General features: G+C 55.4%; 1 protein-coding gene across 5 annotated transcripts in view; it reads right to left on the bottom strand.

Moving 5' to 3' along the window:
• Positions 1-214: 214 nt before the first annotated feature.
• The window catches only part of LOC102454089 (solute carrier family 22 member 6-like), a 29,090-nt gene continuing 7,821 nt past the window's right edge, over positions 215-21,483 (bottom strand). For 2 of the 5 annotated variants that reach the window (XM_075912961.1, XM_075912960.1), the window contains exons 3-10: positions 13,433-13,536; positions 9,989-10,143; positions 9,325-9,493; positions 8,910-9,033; positions 7,944-8,053; positions 7,363-7,577; positions 6,581-6,689; positions 215-6,134 (exon numbers count right to left, since the gene is read on the bottom strand). In XM_075912961.1, coding sequence (XP_075769076.1) covers positions 5,720-6,134; positions 6,581-6,689; positions 7,363-7,577; positions 7,944-8,053; positions 8,910-9,033; positions 9,325-9,493; positions 9,989-10,143; positions 13,433-13,536 — 1,401 coding nt within the window. In that variant the 3' untranslated portion in view covers positions 215-5,719. The remainder of the gene's footprint in view (positions 6,135-6,580; positions 6,690-7,362; positions 7,578-7,943; positions 8,054-8,909; positions 9,034-9,324; positions 9,494-9,988; positions 10,144-13,432; positions 13,537-21,483) is intronic. The other 3 variants (XR_012898301.1, XM_075912962.1, XM_075912963.1) reach the window with 3 other exon arrangements.

The following is a 21,483-nucleotide window of genomic DNA, read 5'->3' on the forward strand; positions in this document are numbered from 1 at the left end:
TAGCAGCTCTGACTCTGCTTGGTGCCCAGCTAGGTGCAGCTCCTATGGCCTGGACTGTGCCTGGGATGATCCCAAGGGCTGTGACATCAGCTGACAATGAGCCTTGATACCATTTGTGCCTTAGCATCCCTTGTTTGGAAAGAGGCACTTCCTGCTGCCTCACTTCTGTGATTTGTCCAAGATAAAAGGAGGAAAAAAGCCAGGCTGAAGCTCAGCAACTCAGTGGGATGAGCAGAACCCACCTGCCTGTGTTCTGCCAAAGCCTGGGGTTGGGGGGGGGGGGAGCTGCTGGGGTGGGAGAATGTAGGATCCTGTGCCTGTCCCAGGATGGCTCCTTGCAGCACAGAAGGGGGTTCTGGGTGGAAGGAAGGAAAGAAAGCAAAGCTGGGTCCCAGGGGGCATGAGCAGGGGATTCAGTGTCCATGAGGGGGCTAACAAGCTCTACACCTGCAGGTCCCATGGTGTAAGGGACAGCATTTATGACCCTAAATCCTGCAGAGTTAAAATCTCAGTGGGACCTGCTTGGGCTGGATGCTGTCAGATCCTCACTTCACATGCTTTGGCCTCCTTGCTCCTCAGACTTACCTGAGAGAATTTTGTGCCTTCTCCTGGGTGTCTGGCACTCCCTGGAGCTCTGTCCCTTTTCCGGATAGGCTGAGGCCCTGGAATTTACAGCCTGGCTCAAGATACAAGGGAGCTGAGGTTGTGTTTCTTGCTGCTTCCCCTGATGCCCTCACATTTAGTCCTAGCAGCTGCCAGGCTCTGCCTCTTGCCCCCCGCCCCAAACAGGAAAGAGCATCCGGCCAGGCTGACTAGCCAAGGATTGGCAGGAGCCCTGTCCTAGGAGGGGAGGAAGGGGCCAGTGTGTGTGAGGGCGTCCCCAAGACAGGCAGCCCCAGGCTGGAAGGACAGAGCTGCCTGACATCTCTAGCACTCCTGAGGCTGAGGGGATCCCAGCACAGACACAAGAGCAGCAGCCTTGGCCAACAGTCCCAGGTTTGTAGGGACTGTCCCTGGCTCCCCGCACAGACTAGCCAGGGGGACACATTGGTGCTAACAACACGCTCAAGTGATGCCATGTTCCAGCCATGACGACAGGGAGCATCTCTTGTGGCATCACCTGATGCCCACAGGTGTGGCCCTTGCACCCACTCCCCTGCTTTTCCCTGGCCCCCATGGAGCTGACAGGAAAGAGACCCAGGGCCAGTCTAGAGGCAGGGGAAAGCAGGAAGAGCATGCAAATTCTCTTCCAGAATATGATCTGAGGAAGTGGGTCTGGCCCACAAAAGCTTATCAACTATTAAACCATCTTGTTAGTGTTTAAAGTTCTACATAGTTTTTCTTTGGAATCAGGAGAACGGGGAATTGGGGGGCTGCGGCTCCATCTAGTGGCCACAGGAGGAGTCACCTGCTTCTGGCCCTATAGTCACTGGGAAGCAGAACAAGGGGGGGGGGGGAGCAGAACAGGGCTCTACTACACACACCCAGTATCTGTACTGACTCCAGGTGATAAGACACCTGCTGCTAATACCACCCTCACATGGCTCCTCACAGCACCCTATCTGCCCCTGCCATGGTGTAGGCAGGAAATTGTTACACCAAACTGACAGAGGGAGGAACAAAGGCCGAGAAAGGCAAAAGGGCTTTGTCTAGTCACACAGAAGTCTGGAGTTTCACACCCTGACTGATCAGAATAAAGTGACCTCCAATGAGCTACAGACCCACAGCCCTGCCTAGGGATTGCTCAGCCAGTTGTTCAGAAGAACTAGAAGAGGGGTGTGCAAAGATTTAACCCTCCTGCCATGGGCCGTACCACTCTCCTGGGAGACGGGCTCTCGATGGCATACCCTATGGGCCACCTGTTGCTAATGGACACTTACCGTTAATTAGAACGTAAGAAGAAGAACATAAGAATGGCCATACTAGGTCAGACCAAAGGTCCATCCAGCCCAGTGTCCTGTCTGCTGACTGGGGCCAATGCCAGGTATCCTAGAGGAAGTGAACTGAACAGGTAATGATCAAGCAATCTCTCTACTGCCAGCCATCTCCACTATCTGACAGACAGAGGCTCGGGACACCATTCCTTATCTATCCTGACTAATAGCCATTAAGTGCCACTCAAAGGCACAGTCACTTGGCTCTCTGGCGTGCACTGAGTGACTGAGCAGATCAGTAGGAGGGACCTGATAGCATCATAGCTGTGGGGGCTGGTCACCCTCATGGCCCCTGAGCTCAGCTCAGGCTGGGGGCAGCCAGAGCCCAGCAAGATCTGGGGACAGGAAAGGTGCAGGGACTTTCTTTTTCTCACCCCAGATTTCACTTGCAAGCTCACCTCCCTGCCTTGCACAGCATTGTAGCTCCTGGTGGCCAGCCTTCTGTGTCTTCCATTGTGCTGGGCCCCCTTTGCCCACACACAAGGATGGCTTCTTCTGTCAAAGCTGCTCAGGGGAACAGGTACTTAAAGTGACTCTGGGGGGGGATTTGAACCCACGACCTTTGAACATGTCACCTGGCTCACACTGATCATCACAGGTTAGAAGTCCAACACACTGTCCATTGTGCCACAGACATTCCCCCGCCCCCTGCCGTGTTGGGGGTCTGACATCTCTCTCTGCTTTTCAGCCCTGCAGTTGCTAGGGTAACGGTAAGGGAATCCAGGTCTGTCTTTTTGGGATGCCCAGTAGCTACGTCTACATTGCACTCTAAACTCGAAATAAAGGAAGTGTTATTTCAAGAAATCCCTTAACCCTTGTGGAATGAGGGTTTCTGGGATGTTGAAATAGCACACCCATTAGTTTGAAAAATATTTCAAAGTAACAAGTGGCTTGTGAAGACATGGGGTAGCTATTTCCAAATAGCTCTGGTGTCCCAAAACAGCTTTGATGTGTCGATATGCCCTTTGAGAGGTCCACTAGGCAGAGGGAACAGTTATTGGAAGAGCTGCCAGTGAACACCAGAAAAACCACCACCTAAGAACATACATATCAACCTCACTGTCACTCACATGCAAAGCAAGCACTCTGCCACTTGAGCTATTTCCCTTGTAACCATAGACAGCTTCTGAGCCACCCATCTGATTGTACAGCCCACAGCATCCCTGCAGCTGCCTCTGGCTTTTCTCTGAAAGGGCCACTAGCCAGCCACTTTGCTGGAGGCTGGCAGGCTCAGCTGGTTTGAGTTTGGGGCTAAACCTTCAAGGTGCTGGAGTCAAGCTCTTTGCTGGGCCTGGGAGCCCTTTGGCAGGCTAGCCTGTTCTCTTTTAGCTGCCTGTTCTGAGCAGTGAACCCAGAAGAAGAAACAGGCTGAGCAGCTTGCAAGGAGCAGGAAGGAGTCCTGGTGGGAGGAGGGAGCAGCAGACACAGACCTTGTGCAGCCCCAGCCTGCTGGCCACCTCCTTCCCACCCCTCTCTCAGCTCCATCCTGCTCCTGGGGGCTGAAAGGGAGTTGGGCCCTGGGCCTGGGCCCAGCTGCCTTCCCCAATGGTAGGAGAAGATGCTCCTGTCTTGCCCCCATTAACACCAATCCACTGACCTAATGAAGGAAATTCTTGCTGCCTGTGGTCTCCAGCTGAGACCTCTGTCCTCTGACCCTGCCTGAGCTGATTGCTGAGATTCCCTCCTGCTTAGTTGACTGGACTCAGGTAAAGTTACATGAGACTATCCAAATGTGTCCTCATCAGCTCATAGCCAGAGTCCTTGTGTCCATATATAGAGCCAGCACTGGGTGGGCTTTTACCAAAGAAGAAGCAACTCTGAGGCAGTGTTGGGTGGGGGCTAATGAGTTGAACATGATTTGTTAGTACTAAAGTGGGTGATCAAACACCTCAGCATCACTGGAATAGCAGAAGTCCCTGCCACATGCCAAAACCTGGGCTTGAACCAGGGATATTTAGAACCTCAATCTAACACTCAGCTAACTGAGCTACTTCAGTTCCTGTAGGAAGCTTGCCTGGCCTCTAATTCTCTGTCTGGGATGTTTGGCAGCCCTGTTGCACAAAATGGACATTGTCATGCCCTGTCCAGGAAGGCAAGACTGGCCTTTCCACAGCGCCCCTCCCCCACAGCCCAGAGCCAAGGTTCCCTCTAAGCCAGGCCTGGGCAATATAGGCCAGCAGGCTGGATCCAGCCCACCAAGCCACTGGCCTGTGAACATAGTGAGAAGCCTCAGGCAGATTCCCTGCCCCCATACACCACTGAGAAAAGGGGCTGCTGGGTCCTTTGTGTTTCACAGCAATGAGGGGAGGGGCTTCATGCCCTGTCCCTGCTCCTAGCTTGTGTCTGGCCAAGTGGAGCTGCCTGCTTGAAGCCCTCCCCCTTCCACTCATGCTCTTCTTCACCCATGACCACAACCTGCACTGCCTGTACAGGGAAGGAGTTGCCTGAGAAATGTGCTGGGTTGCTCGCCAAGTGTCAGCCAGGAAAGTGTCCCAGTCAGAGCCTGCCTCTGGCACCCCAACCCTTCCCTCCCTAGCCACTGGCACTCCCTGTGATGGGAGGGTAAAGTTTTAGTGGTGACCCAGGCCACAGCAGTGAAAGTGCTGAATCCTAACCACTAGACCACCAGGGAGACAAGAAGCTGAAGTGTTCCTTAGCTTCACTAGCCCTCCCATCTACAAAATGGGAACCACGGTGTATCATGGGAGATGTAATCTGGCCAGAGACCCATCTCATAGAGAAGGCAGGTAAAGGAGTCAGCCAAACTGCATTTCCCTAGAGGCACTGCAATGGTGGCATTTCAGAATAAAATACATTGTTTTTCCCCAAAAAGAACATTTTCTGGAGGGAAAAACAAGCCCATCTCCCTGTTTCCAGAGGAGCTCCAGCCCTGACTCCATGGGGTGGTTGGGGTGCAGGGATCAGGGACCTAGAGCCAGAGGAACTCCTTAGTGCAGCTGGTTTATTTACAAAATGTACAGAAGGCCACAGGACCAGCTGCAGGAAATCTCACCTAGGCACCCCCCTCCCACACACACACACACAGACCCTTATCCCTGCTCCTTCGGGGCTTGGACGCCACACATGGGTCATGCCAGCTTCCGGCCGCATTGGTGAATGTTATAGTTTGGATTCAGTTACCACACCTCCTGCATAGCTTGTCTGAGCTGCCTAGCTGCTCCCCAACCACTTGCCCCTAGTGGGGAGCCACTGATGCTTTCAGAGCCCCCAGGCCTTCTCCCCACTTTGCTCAATTTGTCCCAAAAACGTCAGATCATCAGTTCGGCCTCAGGATCCAATCCAAGCCCAGCTTGGTGATGGCGCATCAGCAGATGTGAAATCTGTTGGCAGGGTCTCAGTTCGCAGCAGGACATGAACCCGTGTCACGTGAGTCCCCTGAGTACTCCTCCCTCCGGAGAGAATGGTTTTAGGGGGATGGGTGTCAGGCCAATATGCACCACCAGAGGGAGCCTGTTCACAGCCCAATCAGGCTAGAGGGAGGGGCAGGTGTCAGGTCAAAATACACCACAGGGGAGAGCCATTACAGTCACATCTGGCAAAGTCATTTGGGGGAGTGTATCCCTGTGCTCTCCATGTGAGGCTCAGGGCCTGTCATTAGCGGGCAGCTCAGTGGCACAACTTGGTGCCCCCCACCCACCGTTTAGCCTGTCTCTTTAAGGGGGCTGAGCCCTAAGCTGCAAAGGGAGCAGCAGGTGGCTTTGTGCAGCCTGCACCTGTGCACTGAGGGCCCAGGGCTGGAGGTTTTGGGGGGCAGGAAAGGCTGCTCAGATCCTGGTTGAGTGGACAATGTGAGCTATGTTCTCCTCAATAGGCGCCTCCTCGCCTTTCCGCCTTGCTCTGGAACCAGAGAGAGAGGGAATGAAAAGGGCTGCAAGGGCAGGTGGGAAGGGATTGACGGGGAAGGAACAGAGGTTTACGGGGGAGGGGAATATGAAAGGATGCGGGGGGTGTGCGCCAGCAGCCCGCGTGTCACACCTGGCCTCCACCTCTTCTATGCTGTCCAGCAGGGGGACGTTGTGCGTCTCTGGCAGAAAGCAGGCAGCGACGCCGGAGACGATGGGAGCCACCCCGAATATCACCAGCGGCAGGAAGGGAAATCGTTGCCCAGCCACCAGCACCACTGGGGCCACCATGCCAGCCAGACGAGCCACAACGGTGGTGAAGCCAGTGCCTGTCTGCCTGCCAGTGACAGCGTATTGTGAGAGACTTGGAACAATCATACGATGACCAGCATGGAGAAGGGGCCACCTCCAGGGTGGAGCACAGAGGCTGTTGTAACAGGGAGCTCTTGCCCAGCACTGAGACAGCCACCTCTGGGGTGGAGCAAGGGGATGTTTATACTGGGATCCCTCACTTGGCTCTGAGATGCAGCTGCCCATAGAATGGAGCACAGAGGCTGCCTATACAAGGATCCCTCACTCAGTACTAGAAATGTAGCCGTGTTAGTCTGGGGTAGTTGAAGCAAAATGCAGGACAATGTAGCACTTTAAAGACTAATAAACCATCTTGTTAGTCTTTAAAGTGCTACATTGTCCTGCATTTTGCTTCACTCAGTACTGTAATGCAACCACTTCTGAGGTGGGGCGAAAGGGCTGTTTATTCAATCACAGAGATGTGGATTTTACCTGACAGCAGTTGGGAAGAGCTCTCCTCTATACAGATAGGAGCAGACAGAGGAGCCAGCCAAGCATCCTTTTCCCAGCACCACAAGAGTCAGTCGCACCATCAGCATCTCTGGGGAGGGGAGAGATGGGGATAGAGAACTGGCCTTCCCTGAGGTCACAAAGCTCTGTGCAGGTTTTCCTCATTGCAGCTCCACATCACAGCTACCATGTGAGCTGTACAAAATATCAGTGCAGCATTTCACATGGAGGAAACTGAGGCATGAGGTTGCACGAGGAGAGTGACTTGTCCCAGGCAGTGGCAGAGCAATGAATAGACTCTAGGACAGTGTTTCTTAAAGTGTATTCGGTGGTACACTGGTGTGCCACGAGGCTGTAAGAGGTGTACTGTGGAGAACAGAGTTCAAAATGGACGCCCTTAAAAGGGCAATGCCTTTTTTTTTTGCTCAACCCTTGGAGTTCCGCATTAAAAAAATTATTGTTTGGTGTTCGTTGTTCTTAAAAAGTTTAAGAAATTCTGTTCCAGGAGCTCTGACTCCCAGCTGCCCACCCTGTTCCAATCACCAGACCCCACTGTTCTTCCAGAACAGGGTCTGGAACCCAGGAGTCCTGACTCCCAGCTCTGCCTTTCCACTTGAACCATCTCACCTGAAGGTAATGGGACAGGAGGGACATGTGGCAGAGCCATGTCACAAGGGCTTCCCCCACTTGATGGGACCTACCTGACACCCATCACTGCTGGAAGTTGAGTGGGCTGAGAATGCAGCTCCCAGAGGGCTCCTTACCTCTGGGCACAGGGATGTTCCCCAACAGGAAGGTGCCAGCCAGGATGAGGGAGCTGGCCTGGACGGCTCGGCGCCCAAAGTAGCTCAGTGCCAGGGCACAGGCCATCTTGGCCAGGATGTCAATGGCCCCAAAGAACGTCTGAACCAAGAAGATGTCCAGGCCAAAGGCCTGCAGGTCCATGGAGAGCCCAAAGTAGGCCAGCTTGGTGGAGAAGCTGCAGGGCACAGGGGAGGTGGGTTGGGGCAATGCCCTCTCTTATTTGTCCATCTATGCTCAGAATAAATTTTGGCATGTGCACCAAGGCATGTGAGGATGTGCACCACCAGTAGGAACACATACTGCTGGCTACAGGCATTGTGGGCACTCTGCTAATCAGCTGGGCAGCATTCAAATCTCTCCTGTGTGGCCGCCCAAGTGCTCAGCTTACAGGGAACACTGGTCATGGCACCAGGCAGGAGTCACAGGTGATATTGAGAGCTGGGTGTTCAAATGGCTCTGGCTGTCCCCGCCGGGCAGCAGGAGGGTCAGTTCCTGGTGCTGGAGGTGCTAAGCCCAGGCTAGCCAGGCAGAGGGCCCTTACCTGACACACATAAGGCAGCAGGTGATGCGTCTCATGGCCGGTGTGCGGAACAGGTCCAGGCATGAGCAGGTGCCTTTCTTGGGTGGGCTGCCCCCCACCATCTCAAGCATCTAGGAGACAGAAGATGGCTCAGCAGTGCCCTGAGTGCTCAGGGCCCCACAGGAGGAGGAGGCTGGACACAGACTCGACCTTTTGCTTGGCCCCAGGGCTGTGGGGCTGCTGCCTGTACCAAGCTGGCCCAGCCTAGGGCCTGCCCAGCCCCAGAATCCCATCCCCCTTCGTAGAGGAATGGATGGGTGTGTGGAAAGAAGGAGAGACAGGTGGGGCGGGAGACAAGCATGGATATGTGGGGAAAGGGAGGGACGGATGTGGGGGCAGAGGGAGGAATGGGAGTGTTGAGAAAGGGAGGACAGGTATGTAGGAGGAGGGATGGATGGGTGTGTGGAAAGAGGGAGGGATAGGTGTGTGGGGGGAGGGAAGCATAGGTGTGTGAGGAGAGGCAGGGACATGTGTGTGGGGAGAGGGAAGGACGGGTGTGGTGGGGAGAGGGAGGCATGGATGTATAGGGGGAGGGAGGGATAGGTGTGTAGGGGGAGAGAAGGATGGGTGTATGATGAGAGGGAGAGACGGGTGTGTGGGGGGAGGCAAGGCTGGGTGTGGGGGGGAAGAACAGGTGTGTGAGGAGAGGGAGGGATGTGTGTGTGGAGAGAGGGAGGGATGGGTGTGTGATGAGAGGGAGGGACGGGTGTGTGGGGAGAGAGAGAGAGGGACGGGTGTGTGGGGAGAAGCAGGGACAGGTGCGTGAGGAGAGGCAAGAATCTACCGAATAGGGCAAGGAGACGAGCCAGGTGCCAACACTCTGGGGAGTGGGGCTCCCCAAGTATCCCCCTCCCCCTTTCTAGGGCCAGCTGGGTGCCAGGGCTGGGACATGCTGTGACCCTTGAGGGTCAAAGGGCATTGTCTCACCTCCAGGGAGAGGCTGTTCCTACCCAGCTGTTTCCTGTTGATGCGGGCCACCCGCTGCAGACTGCTCAGCGCCATCGCGGGCCTGTGGTTGACGAGGAGCCAGCGCGCAGACTCTGGGATCCACCTGGGGAGGGGAGGGCCAGGACTGCACTCAGACATGGCTGATCGGGGGGGAGGTGGTAGCACTTTGCTCTCGTTTCTTCACCCCCCTGTTTTATGGGGGAGATATAGGGGTGTGTCATTTGCCCCCAACAGTCACAGAGTTAAGCAGTGGCAGGGCTGGGGACAGAACACAGCCCTCTTCCCAGCTCTTGCCACTAGACCCATAGAGCCCAGGAGTCCTGGGCTCCAGCCCCCTGCCCCTGCCACAAGATCTCCCTCCTCGGCAAAGTCCTTCCGGGGATGGAGAACTCACCAGCTGCAGAGGAAGAAGACGAAGAAGGGGGTGGAAATGGCCAGCTGCAGCCAGCGCCAGTCCCGGATGCCATAGGCCAGGCCGGCCAGTACCACCTGGCCTGCCGTGCTGCAGTCACTCAGCCATGTCACCACCAAGGCGCGGGACTTGGTGGGGACCCATTCCAGACCTGGGCAGGGGCAGAGGGATGGAACATCTGAGCTGGGGGGATGACTCTTGAGCCCTTTCTTCAGGCCAAACTCCCACCATGCCCATCACTCCTGGGCCTCAGCCCAGGCCAGCCTTGAGGCAGTTCATTTCTTGAGTCTCCCACAGTTAGGGCCAGATGAGATTCCTGCTAGGAACTGGGCTGAGAGAGACCCAGCAACTCCTTGCACACTATGCAATAAGACACTGGATGGGGAAGGTCCCTGGGCAGCATTAACCTGGATTAGAAGATAGTGCCCCCTATGGGGGAGGATCCCATACCCATTCCCCGCCCTCTTCAGCCAGCCAGTCCTCCCATTCTGGGGCCAGATTGGAGCGGTGCCCAGTGGAGCTGAAAGGACCCATATCCTATTCCCCATAAGCCAGCTGGTCCTCCTGCCCTGGGGCTGTATTGCAGCTGGTGCCCCTAGAGGGGAAAGGCCCTGGGCCCCATTCTCCCTGCCCTGGGAATACTCACTGAGGCAGATGTAGTTGAGGAGGAAGCCTGACAGGCCAATGCCGCTCAGCAGGCGGAAAGCGCAGTAGATGAGGAAGTTTGACGAGAAAGCAGCACCAGTTCCCATGACAGCCACCAACAGCAGAGAACCTAGCAGGGCAACCTGCCGCCCAAACCTGCATCACAGAGGGGAGGGTCCACAGTAAGACCCCCAGAGGGAGTGACATAGGTCTCACAGGACAGATTGTTCACCTGTGGTACTCACTGCCACAGGAAACTGCAGCATGTGGTCAGGCATCTCTGATTGTCTGACATCGGTAACTGAAAACTGAGAACTACTGATCAACAGCAACTGCCTCGGATCACTGATCATTCCTGGTTAATAACTGATCATCAGAACAAGTGACCAGCACTTGGTCACTGATCATCATTAGCTGGTAAACTTGTAACTGACGGAGCTTGGCTGTACACTCAGTTCCTGGCATTTCTTGCTTTGTCTGCAGCTTTGAATGCTGCATCTGGTCCAGTCCAAATTATCAGGGAATGTGCAAGACACCAGTGGCTGAAATGCTACGGGGATATTGGGCACAACTGAAGGAGAGAAATGGAGGGTATCCAGGGCTCCAGCAGCATTTCAGCAGAGCCCCAGCCTCAAGCACCTCCACAATTGTCCTGATTAAATAATGCCCTAGCATGGGGTTCTCATGCTTCATTGCACTGAGACCCCCTCTGACAACAAAACGACCCCAGGAGGAGAGACCAAGGCCTGAACCGGTCCAATCCCTGCCACCCCAGGCGGGGATGGGGGGGGGCATAACGGAAGCACAAGACCCTCCACTCCGGGAGTGGAGCCTTATAGCCTGAGCCCTGCTGCCCAGGGCCGGCTTCAGCACCAGCCAGTGGGACCCAGGCTTTGGTCCAGGCTTGCAAAAGTCTAACGCTAGCCCTGGAAACCCCGTTCAAAGGGAGGCGCGACCGACTTTGGGATCCCAGCCTACACTTTGAGAACCTCTGCCTAGCAGCATGCCAACCGCCCATCTCAGCTCCGCCCATCCTCCGCACAGGGTGTAGCTGTGGGGGGGATGGCCTGAATGACAGCCCCTGGATAAGTAACAATAAGGGGAGGGGAAATAGGCGAGCTGAGGAATGACAGGGGATTGGAGGCAGGGCCGGATTAAGGCATGGGCTAGCCAGGCAGCTGCCTGGGGCGCCAACCTATGAGGGGAATCTGATGGCAGCTGTAAGGGGAGCGCAGCACCTCATATAGCTGTCATCAGGCGCTGCGCATGCAGCTCCAGGATCGCGAGCTGCAGCAGCTCCCAGCAGTCACCCTGCAGCGGCCGCCCAGGGTGGGGACTGCGTTAACCCCCGCAGCGCTGGCCAGCAGCGCCCTTTCCCCTGCGACCATGGGGCCCTGCACAGCCAGGCTCGGCCCACCCCAGGCGGCCCCGTGCTGTGCGCCAGCGGTGGTAGCTGGTCTGGGCTGGGCTGGGCATGTGCGTCCTGCTACCACCAGCCGCGCCTGCGCCCTCCCCCAACCCAGGGTGCAATTAAACTGTCTGCCTGGGGTGCCGGAATGGCTCAGTCTGACCCTAGTTGGAGGGGGACTAAATTGGCACCCCCCTAGCATGGTGCTAGGGGGCAATTGCCCCTCCCCAGGATATGTCTACACTACAAAGTTAATTCGAACTAACGGACATTAGTTCAAATTAACTTTGATAGGCGCTACACTAGCGCTCCGCTAGTTCGAACTTAATTAAGGGGTGTGTAGCCCCTTAATTCGAACTAGTGGGAGGCTAGCCCTCCCCAGCTTTCCCTGGTGGCCACTCTGGCCAACGCCAGGGAAACTCTACTGCCCCCCTCCCGGCCCTGGACCCCTTAAAGGGGCATGGGCTGGCTACGATGCCCGTGCCAGGTGCAAGCCTGCCAGCACCCAGATAGCAGACCATGCACCTGGCACGGCTTGAGCCAGCCACCCGATGCCCCCCAGCCCTCCCCATCTTCCCGGGACCAGGCTGGCGGCTCCCGGGAACTTGCCCGGGACCACAAGAGGCGGGCACCCACCTGGTCTAGTGCGGACATCGTGGACCTTGTCCACGACCTCCGCACTAGGCATAGGAAAGTGGCCATCTAGGGCAGGAGAGCACCCAGGAGCAGGTGTGCATGAAAATCAAGGTAGTCCACTGAGACCCCCGACCCTGAGCCCTGAGCTTACAATAGCCATACTGGGTCAGACCAAAGGTCCATCTAGCCCAGTAGCCTGTCTGCCGACAGCGGCCAACCCTAGGGACCCTGGAGGGGATGAACCAAAGACAGTGACCAAGCCATTTGTCTCGTGCCATCCCTCTCCAGCCTTCCACAAACTTTGGGCAGGGACACCACTCCTACCCCCTGGCTAATAGCACTCCATGGACCCAACCTCCATGACTTTATCTCACTTCTCTTTAAACTCTGTTCTAGTTCTAACCTTCACAGCCTCCTGCAGCAAGGAGTTCCACAGGTTGACTCTTTGCTTTGTGAAGAACAACTTTCTGTTACTAGTTTGAAGCCTGCTACCCATTCCTTTCCTTTGGTGTCCTCTAGTCCTTCTATTATGGGAACTAATGAAGAACTTTTCTTGATGCACCCTCTCCACCCCACTCATGCTTTTATAGACCTCTATCCTATCCCCCCTCAGTCTCCTCTTTTCTAAACTGAAAAGTCCCAGTCTCTTTAGCCTCTCTTCATATGGGACCTCTTCCAAACCTCTGATCATTGTAGTTGCACTCCCCTCTCACACCTTCTCTCTTCCCCTTTCCCACCTCCTTTTCCCAGTCTCCCTCAGTTTTGTTCAATAAAGAGAGATTCTATTTTTGAACACACGTTTTCTTTATTTTGTACATCAGGAAGGGGGGCTAGGGAAGGGTAAGTGGAAGGAGGTGAGGGAGGAATGGGGTACGAGCCCCCGATGGGGGAGACTGGGCTGGCTCTGCGGGCTTCTGGGGGTGGAACCTCTCCTGCAGCCCCCCAATTGCCTCCTCTCCCCAGATAGCAGCCTGCGGCAAGTGCAGCCGGTCTGATGGCCGAGTGCTGTGATGTGCCCAGTGTGGGCACTCAGGGCACTCCAAGACAGGACTGCTTTGCAAGCGGGGCACCCCTGAGAACTGTCTGTCCAGGGTGGGGGTCGGGTCCCTTTAAGCACAGCCCTCGGCTAGCCTGAGGCAGCAGCTCCACGCTCTAAGTCCTCCTCTGATGCCCTGCCGGCACTGCTTCCGGCCATCCTTAACCCCGGTTCAGGGTCCACTTAATGTGGACATGCTAATTCGAATTAGCAAAACGCTAATTCGAACTAGTTTTTAGTTCTAGATGTGTTAGTTCGAATTAGCTTAGTTCGAATTAACTAATTCGAACTAAGTTAGGTCGAATTAGCGCTGTAGTGTAGACATACCCCCACTCCGCCTTGCTACACCACTGCCAAGCACCCACCTGTCTGAGAAGATGCCGAAGAGGAAGGCTCCAAGCAGCACCCCTGCCATGAACAGCATCTGCGCCAGTGCCGGGAGGGAGCCCAGATCACACACCAGATCCCACTAGCAGACAGACAGACAGACAGACAGACAGACAGTCAGTAAGATACAGGGCATGATACCCCCGGGGGGTCCTTCCCAATTAGCAGCTTGATCTGGGGGACTGGAACTCCGTAGCCACCCATCCCCAAGCACTAAACTGTCCCCCACATCCTCCTCTGACCTCTCCATCTTCTCCCCACTCTTCTGTACTCCCAGTTCCTCCATTCTTCATCCCTCACCTCCCCTGCCCCCCTCTCTCTACTGTATCCCCTCCCCTATGTGCATCCCTCATCTCTTTTCCCCCGTCCCTGCCCCTGCCAGGGCTCTGACACAGGGCAGCAGGGAGGAAGGGGGTTCCCAGCTATACCTCTGTAACGATGGTGGAGGAGAAGGTGCTGTGATCGTAGTACCACCCGTCCCGGCAGGGCTCTGTCTCTCCTGCCCTGCCCAGCGAGCTGTTGAGTTTTGGCTGCTGCCCAGGGGTGCCCACCAAGCGCCAGCACTGTGCTGAGTGCAGAGCTAGGGGGATCCCCTCGTGAGCTGCAGTGGTGTTGCCCACCCAGCTGGCGTTGGCGCCTGGTAGCGGGGGGCGGCACTGGTGCTCAGGGGAGGCAGCACTGAAGTTCTGCACCAAGTTGTGGCTGGCGATGAGGAGGGCAGGCGCAGTGAGCAGCAGGACACAGAGGAGCTGGAAGGGACCTGCACTGCCCACCTTCTCCAGGAGGTCCCCAAAGGCCATAGCTGGGGCAGCAGCCAGGGACATGATCTGGTGGGGAAGATAGGCCTGGGGCTCCTCCTGGGGTGGCTGCAGGGAGAGACTGGAGCCTAAAGGGAGTGATGGGCACAGGCACCTGCAGGGAGAGATGAGCATAGATACCCTTAAGGAGCAGCTCTTCCCTGCTCCTGGCTGGCTGCTTTATATAGCCAGTGAGGGGAAGGTGGAGAGGGGGGTTAACGATTGACTCCTGCCACATTACGTGGCTAACCAAGGGTGCCTCCCCTTCCTCCTCACAGGGAGAGGCAGCTGCCAACAAGGAGGAAGGAAAAATGGAGGCAGGAGGAAATGGGCACTGGAGATGGAGAACTGGGCTCCAGGGCCAGGGCCTTGGAGAGAGGGCTGGCTGCCAGACTGGGCAGCTCCACTGGGCCCCAGGCACTGGAGAGTAGATATTGGTGTTGGCTCTGCCCATGGCATTGAGGCCAGATACTGGCACTGCCCCAGCAGTGGCTCATCCCCCAGCAAGCTGGCACTAGCCACAGACCAGTCAAGAGTGTTGCTGGTGTGGCAGAGTGACAGAATTCTGGGATGACCTGCCACCCATCCCTCCTGGGTTAGGGAGGGCTCCTTGGACAATGTGTAACAAGCTGTGTCCAGTGTCAGACCTTGCCAGGAGCCCTGGCTTTGCCCTCATTTACCTTTTTATGTTTCTGCCCCTTCAGCCTCCTCAGCCATTAACCCTCTTCTATCTTCTCCACACTACACACCCTGCAGAGCGACCCTTTAGAGACACATTTCCACAGCAAACAACTTTCCTCCCTCCCCATGTATATTTTGATTCAAGGGTTCTGGCCACCTCCCCCAGGCATTGGGCCCAATCCCCCCTTCTTTCATCAGAGCAGCACATTTAGGGTTAATCATTATCTTCCTACAGGATTCCCGTTTCCTGTGAGAGCCAAGATCATCCCCCTGAACCCAGTTTGGTGCCTTCAGTTCTGCCACTCAGTCAACTATTGCTGAAGTTTGGCCTCCACAGCCTGGTCTGTGTATCCAGTTCTCATCCAAACACACCTTTGTGACACTTTGTGCCTGGGGGGGGGGGGGGGGGTGCCCTGTAGCCCCCATTTTCCTCCTTTTGTGTTGAATTGTGATATTGTTTATAAAACAGGCTGTGTGAGGTATCGGGGGAAAGGCTGTGCTCTGCGGAACAGCAGCTCTCTGTCTGAGGATGTACATCAGCCCTGCATGTGACAGGATGAGAACTGCACTGTGTGGTTTTCACTAAAACATGCTGTGGGGTTGGGAGGGGCCCCAGATACTAGCTCTACAGAGACAACGGCAAGGGAGGTAACCAGCTCCCCCTCCTCCTAGGCGGGTGCTGTTGAACAGACATCATCAGCCGTTGTCCAACGCAGGAGCCAGCCCAAGGAAACTGGTGACTCTCCTGCATGAGGCCACCCCAAGGGAATTGCTCAGCTTTGCTTAGGGATTCAGCACAGCCCACCAGATGTACCTGGACTTGGAGTCAGAGGTGACGTGGTGAAAGGCATGAGGGGGCAAATGCCCCAAACACCATGGGCAGGAGGAGCCGGCAGCCGGCCGGCAGCTGGCAGAGGGGGCAGGGCCCTCTCTCATTCCACTCACACACTTAACCTCTCCCCGGAGCCTCGCCATGCAGGTGCACGGGGCTTGCTATCTGCTCCCAGCACTGCAAGTTGCAATACTCTTGCCCTGTTCCTCTGAGCTAGGCTTGGTTGCTGGCACCCTGCAGACCCCATGTACCTCACAGGACACTTATTCAATCACCCCTCTGCAGCAGCAGTTCCCACCAGCAGCAGCTGGCTCCTGGTAGGCACAGCAGCATCTATGTGGGAGTTCATGTGTGCGTGCACATGCACGTGCGTGTGAAGCAGTCACTAGGGGCACAAAGGGGCTCTCTCACTGTGGGGACTGGAGACTAGAGGAAGGAGGTGCGTCCTACAGTGACAACAGCGGGGAAGGGATAGCAAGGATGTGGCGAGGGTTAAGGTGTCTGGGACAGAAGTGACCTTGCTGTCAGCGTCTCAGTAGGGGCCTGCTCTAACCCAGGGGGTTGGGAATGTGAGGGGGCACAGCACTTATCCCCCTTCTTACAGCCCCTGCATTATCCTGCTGCTCTGCCCCTCTGCTATCTCTGTCCTCTGAATGGACTGGCCACTCTCCCTTCACCTCCCTCATCCATTAGCTTTAAGATGCTTAGGAGCCCCAAATCCATGCTTAACTCAGCCCACAGCGCCTCCCTCCTTGCTGAAAACAGATTCAGCCACACATGAAGCCATGTTGTGGACCCAGGCTTAATGCTCCCTGTGACCTATACCAGCGCAGTCCAATGCATTGCCGCATGATGCAATTTAAAGTGACAGCATCTGTCTCAGTTCAAGGGCTGCTCTCCTTTCTCTGTCCTGCTAGCGCAGTGCAGCCCTTGCGTTTTGAGGGATGCTGCATGCTGCAGTAGCCAGAGCAATGCAATGCAGTAGAGTGCTTTCTGCTTCAACGCAATTGCATGAGCCAAAATCCTCTGCTCAGATAGGACTTGAGCCTTTGGAGAGCTGAGTGGCTGAGGGTATCTGGCAATGTTCCCTCTAATTGTTTCAATCCACGTGTGGAATAAATGTTATGTGCACCAAGGCATGTGAAGATGCACACCTCCAGTAGGAACGCATCCTGCCAGCTGCTGCCAACTGTGGGCGCTCTGCTAATCAGCTGGGCAGCATTCAAAACTCTCCTGCGTGGCCACCCAAACCCATAGTTTATAGGGAACAATGTGCCTGGTAGCTTGTGGGTTCAAGCTATACATGCAAGCTGGATCAAGTCATGGAGGTTAAGTCCGTTAATGGCTATTAGCCAGGATGGGTAAGGAATGGTGTCCCTAGCCTCTGCTTGTCAGAGGGTGGAGATGGATGACAGGAGAGAGATCGCTTGATCATTACCTGTTCAGTTCTCTCCCTCTGGAGCACTTGGCATTTGCCACTGTTGGCAGACAGGGGGTAGATGGACCTTTGGTCTGACCCAGTGTGGCTGTTCTTATGTTCTGGACCATTGCACCTGCTTGTATCCTGGGACAGTCCTCCAGGAACCTACCTCAATTTCTCTCTAAATATGGAGAATAATCCAGTTATAAGTAGAGTATTTAAGAACAATATTCCCCCTTTCTTTGGGCTAATTACATCAAATTAACCTGCTAACCTCAATAAATTCTGGGTTTCCCAGCCTTCCTTCTTGGGGCTGGGTGATTTCAGTCCTGGCCTGCCTGGCCTGTATACTCAGCCCTCTCCATTGGGGCTGTCCCCCAGCTGAGCTCTCCATCTCCACAACTGAGCAGCTGGGTCTGCAGCTTCTTCTTGAGTTGTCTGGCCAGTCACTGATCCAGCTTTTGATCCTCCCCAGGTGGGTCTGAACTCCAAAACCCTCCCTGTGCTGACTGGGAGAGAGGGGGACCTTGTCCTGCTGTCCACACCATAAAGGGGTGCTTGGTCCTGGGCCCTTCAAGGAATAATGGTTTAGAATGGTCCAATATCTTTCTCCTCTGTGACACTTTGTACTCCAAAGCAACACGCTGGCTGGCATCCCCATATGTACTGTGATGATATGTTTTGGACAGAGTATGCCTGGTTATGTATCATGCTCAAAGTCTTGACTGGTTACACATTAATAGCCTGTTGGACTGTATGTGTTCTTGTTGCACAGGAAGTTACAAAGTGTTCCTATGTCTGTTACGGAATAGGGATGTGAATGGTTAACCAGGTAACTGGTAGGGGCCGGAGCAGCTCCCTGCTTATCCTTGACTGTGGCAGAGGGGCCGCTCCCCCTACTCGCCCCCCTCCCTTTAATCAGTTAACCAGTTAAACAATGTTTAACCAGTTACATGGGATTTTACATCCCTGTGATGGAAATGCTCACAACCAGTTTTTCACAGATATCAATGGAGAAACCAGTGTTGATGGTTCATTAAGGGGAATGAACACAGTGAATCCACAGTGCAACTGTCACCTGGTGGGTCAATCATACCACTGAGCTCACCTACCTGTCCCCTAGGGCACTCCACCACCCTGTCCTGATGAGCCAGAACCTCTGGTCTGCCCTAGCAAAGACAAAGAGCTGGAGTCACAGTCCACAGCAGAGCAACACAGACACTGAGGCTACGTCTACACTGGCCCCTTTTCCGGAAGGGGCATGTAAATTTCATGAGTCGTCGTAGGGAAATCCGCGGGGGATTTAAATATCCCCCGCGGCATTTAAATAAAAATGTCCGCCGCTTTTTTCCGGCTTTTAAAAAAGCCGGAAAAGAGCGTCTAGACTGGCCCCGATCCTCCGGAAAAAGTGCCCTTTTCCGGAGGCTCTTATTCTTACTTCAAAGAGCCTCCGGAAAAGGGCACTTTTTCCGGAGGATCGGGGCCAGTCTAGACGCTCTTTTCCGGCTTTTTTAAAAGCCGGAAAAAAGCGGCGGACATTTTTATTTAAATGCCGCGGGGGATATTTAAATCCCCCGCGGATTTCCCTACGACGACTCATGAAATTTACATGCCCCTTCCGGAAAAGGGGCCAGTGTAGACGTAGCCTGAGGGTGTGTCTAAATTACATGGCTCCATCCATGGAGCCATGTAGATTAGGCTGATCGGCAGAGGGAAATGAAGCTGCAATTTAAATAATCGCGGCTTCATTTAAATTTAAATGGCTGCCGCTCTCTGCCAACCAGCTGATGATCAGCTGTTTGTCGGCAGATCTGGGCAGTCTGGATGCGCCGCTGTCGACAAGGAAGCCTTTGTCAACCAGCGCAGGTATGCCTCGTGAAAGGGATGTGAGGGCAGTCAGGGGCTGATGGACGAGGCGGGGGGGAGGGGCAGGAGTTGAACTGCAAGGGGGAAGCTCTGCAGGGGATCAAGCTGCGGGGGGGTGGTCATGGGGCTGAGGGGGCAGGACTGGAAGGGGAGGGAGTTGTGCGGGGGGGTGCAAGTTCCCTTTGCAGACGCAGCACTTTCCTTTGCTCCTGCTTCTCCCCCCTCCTCCCCACCACCACGCCCCCCCCTAGCCCCTCACGATCCTCTCTGCCTGGGTCGGTTCATGGGGGGGGGGAAGGAGGGAATTAGCAGACCGTTCGCAGCGCGGCAGGGAGCAGGCGGGTCCGTGAGTGGCTCATAATTTGCAGCGCCCTTTGGCCTAGCGCAGGGCCCTGGGCTCCCCCTCCGGGGCCCCAGCGCAGCAGCTGGTTTAAGCAGTAGCCCAGAATTTCATGTATGCATGGCAGAAACCGCAACTAGGCAAAAAAAAATTAGGGTTTCAGTTTTCGTCGTTACGCCTGAGCGTGTTTCCGCGGGCAGCGAGCTGGGTGTGTCTGGGGCTCGTGACTTTTCTGTGGGTCCCTCTCCCCCAGTCCCACAGTTATCGACAGCACCTCAGCGGGATGCCAGAAAACAAGCTGCCGCTCCCCGCCCCAGAGCGCAGCCTGCAGGTGGGGGACGTGCCCCGGACAAAGGGCCGGGCCGGGTGGCGGCACCCACTGCTGCGGGGCGGGGCCAGAGCAGCCCCGTGCAAACCAGCCTTGCTGTGGTCCTTGCTCCCCCTGTGCCTGCAGCCTGCTCGGGACCTGGGACAAATCGCGGGGGAGGGGAGGAATCTGTGCAGGAGCCAAGCCGGCCTCGTGCGCAGAGGGGACGTCACATAGCAGGTGGCAGGGCCAGGAGAGGGACCAAAGGGCAAAAGGGGTGTGTGCGATTTGAATACCAAGGAATCATTCAAAACACTCTGTAGCAGTCGGTTCCAGGGGGGCCAGTGTGTCTCATGCTCATCCAGCACTGACTGTCTGTGCTGCAACTTCAGAGCTTTGTTCTGTGGGTCTGTGTGATGTCCAGGCTGACAGCTTTCCTGGGCTACTGTCAAAACGTCTTCAGCTTCCTTTTGTCCTCCCATGGGGGCAGCCTTGCCAGCTCTGGAGGGTTCAAGTCCTGCCCTCCCCAGGCTAGAACCCTCTGTATATAGGTCATTTTTCTTCTCTACCCAACACTTTAGTGCTTTGTCACAAATTACCACTTGAGATCTTGGATCCCAAATACTCACTATGGGTACGTCTACACTGCATCCCTAGTTCGAACTGGGGATGCAAATGGAGACAACCGAAGTAGTTAATAAGCTATGCAATTTGCATTACACACTACTTCGGATATCCCAAAATAGCTCCGCAGTGTAGACTTAGCCCAACTGGCCGGGTCTGGGGGGAGGAGACAGCAGCACCCAGCCATCAACTGGTCAGTGACCCTCTGGCTCTGTCCGGTCTGAGCAAACCCCAGGCAGAGGGGAAACCCCAATCACCCCTATTGTTGGCTGCAGCCTATGCTGCTGAGCTGATGGGCCACAAGGGGGAGAAGGAAGAGACAAACTCCTCCAGATGCTCCCTGTGCCAGCCTCAAGTTCCCCCCTCCTTCTTGTCCCAGGTGGGATCCCCCTGCCATTGGCATTATGAGAAGGACATTTGGGCCAGGCCCGACTTTCCTTCTGGGCACCCATCCTCACCCCTCATCTTCCATTTCCCATTGGCTGGGTTCCCCCACTGCCCTAGGCCTGTTCCCTGAAAGGGGTGTTCAGAAATGCTGCTAAGTCCCCCCTCACATCCTACAGGGAAGCTGGAATCTGTGAAACCAAACACTGAGGGACCAGGAGGATGTTTGGTGGAGGAAATGGGCTGGAACTCTGTGCAGGTATAAAAACATGTGTCTGCTGTCAAAAAATAGCTCTGCAAATCTCTGGAGATATGTGCAGAGTTGCAGGGCTCTGCCCCAGACCTGGGCAAGTCAGGGGCAGGGGGAGGGCAGCTGCCTGCAACTATCGGTGTGGCTCTCTCAGACTCTGCTCTCTCCACAGGGAGGCTCAGAGCCACAGTGGTCATTGCAAGAGCCAAGCGGGCAGCTGTGGGGTAGCAATTGGCCCTTCATCCATCCTGGGAAAGGGCCCCAAGCAGGGCTTCCCCCCCCCCCCCCCCGGCAGGCAGAGAGTCCACACCACAGTTCCTCTGAGCTGCCAGTTGGTTTCTTACCCTCAGAGCCCTGTGCAGATATAACATTTGTATCCACACCTGCCCTGGTAAGTGCACAATGCACAGTGAATATAGAGCAGGGAGTGACAGGCCCTGCCTAAGGAGGGAGCAGCTGAGGCTGATGGAGCTGGGTGCTGGGGCTATTGAGTGTTTGAGGAACAGTGGATAAGAAAGCAGGGAGAGC

The sequence above is a fragment of the Pelodiscus sinensis genome, chromosome 31 (genome assembly GCF_049634645.1).
Source record: "Pelodiscus sinensis isolate JC-2024 chromosome 31, ASM4963464v1, whole genome shotgun sequence".
NCBI classification, from domain to species: domain Eukaryota; kingdom Metazoa; phylum Chordata; order Testudines; family Trionychidae; genus Pelodiscus; species Pelodiscus sinensis.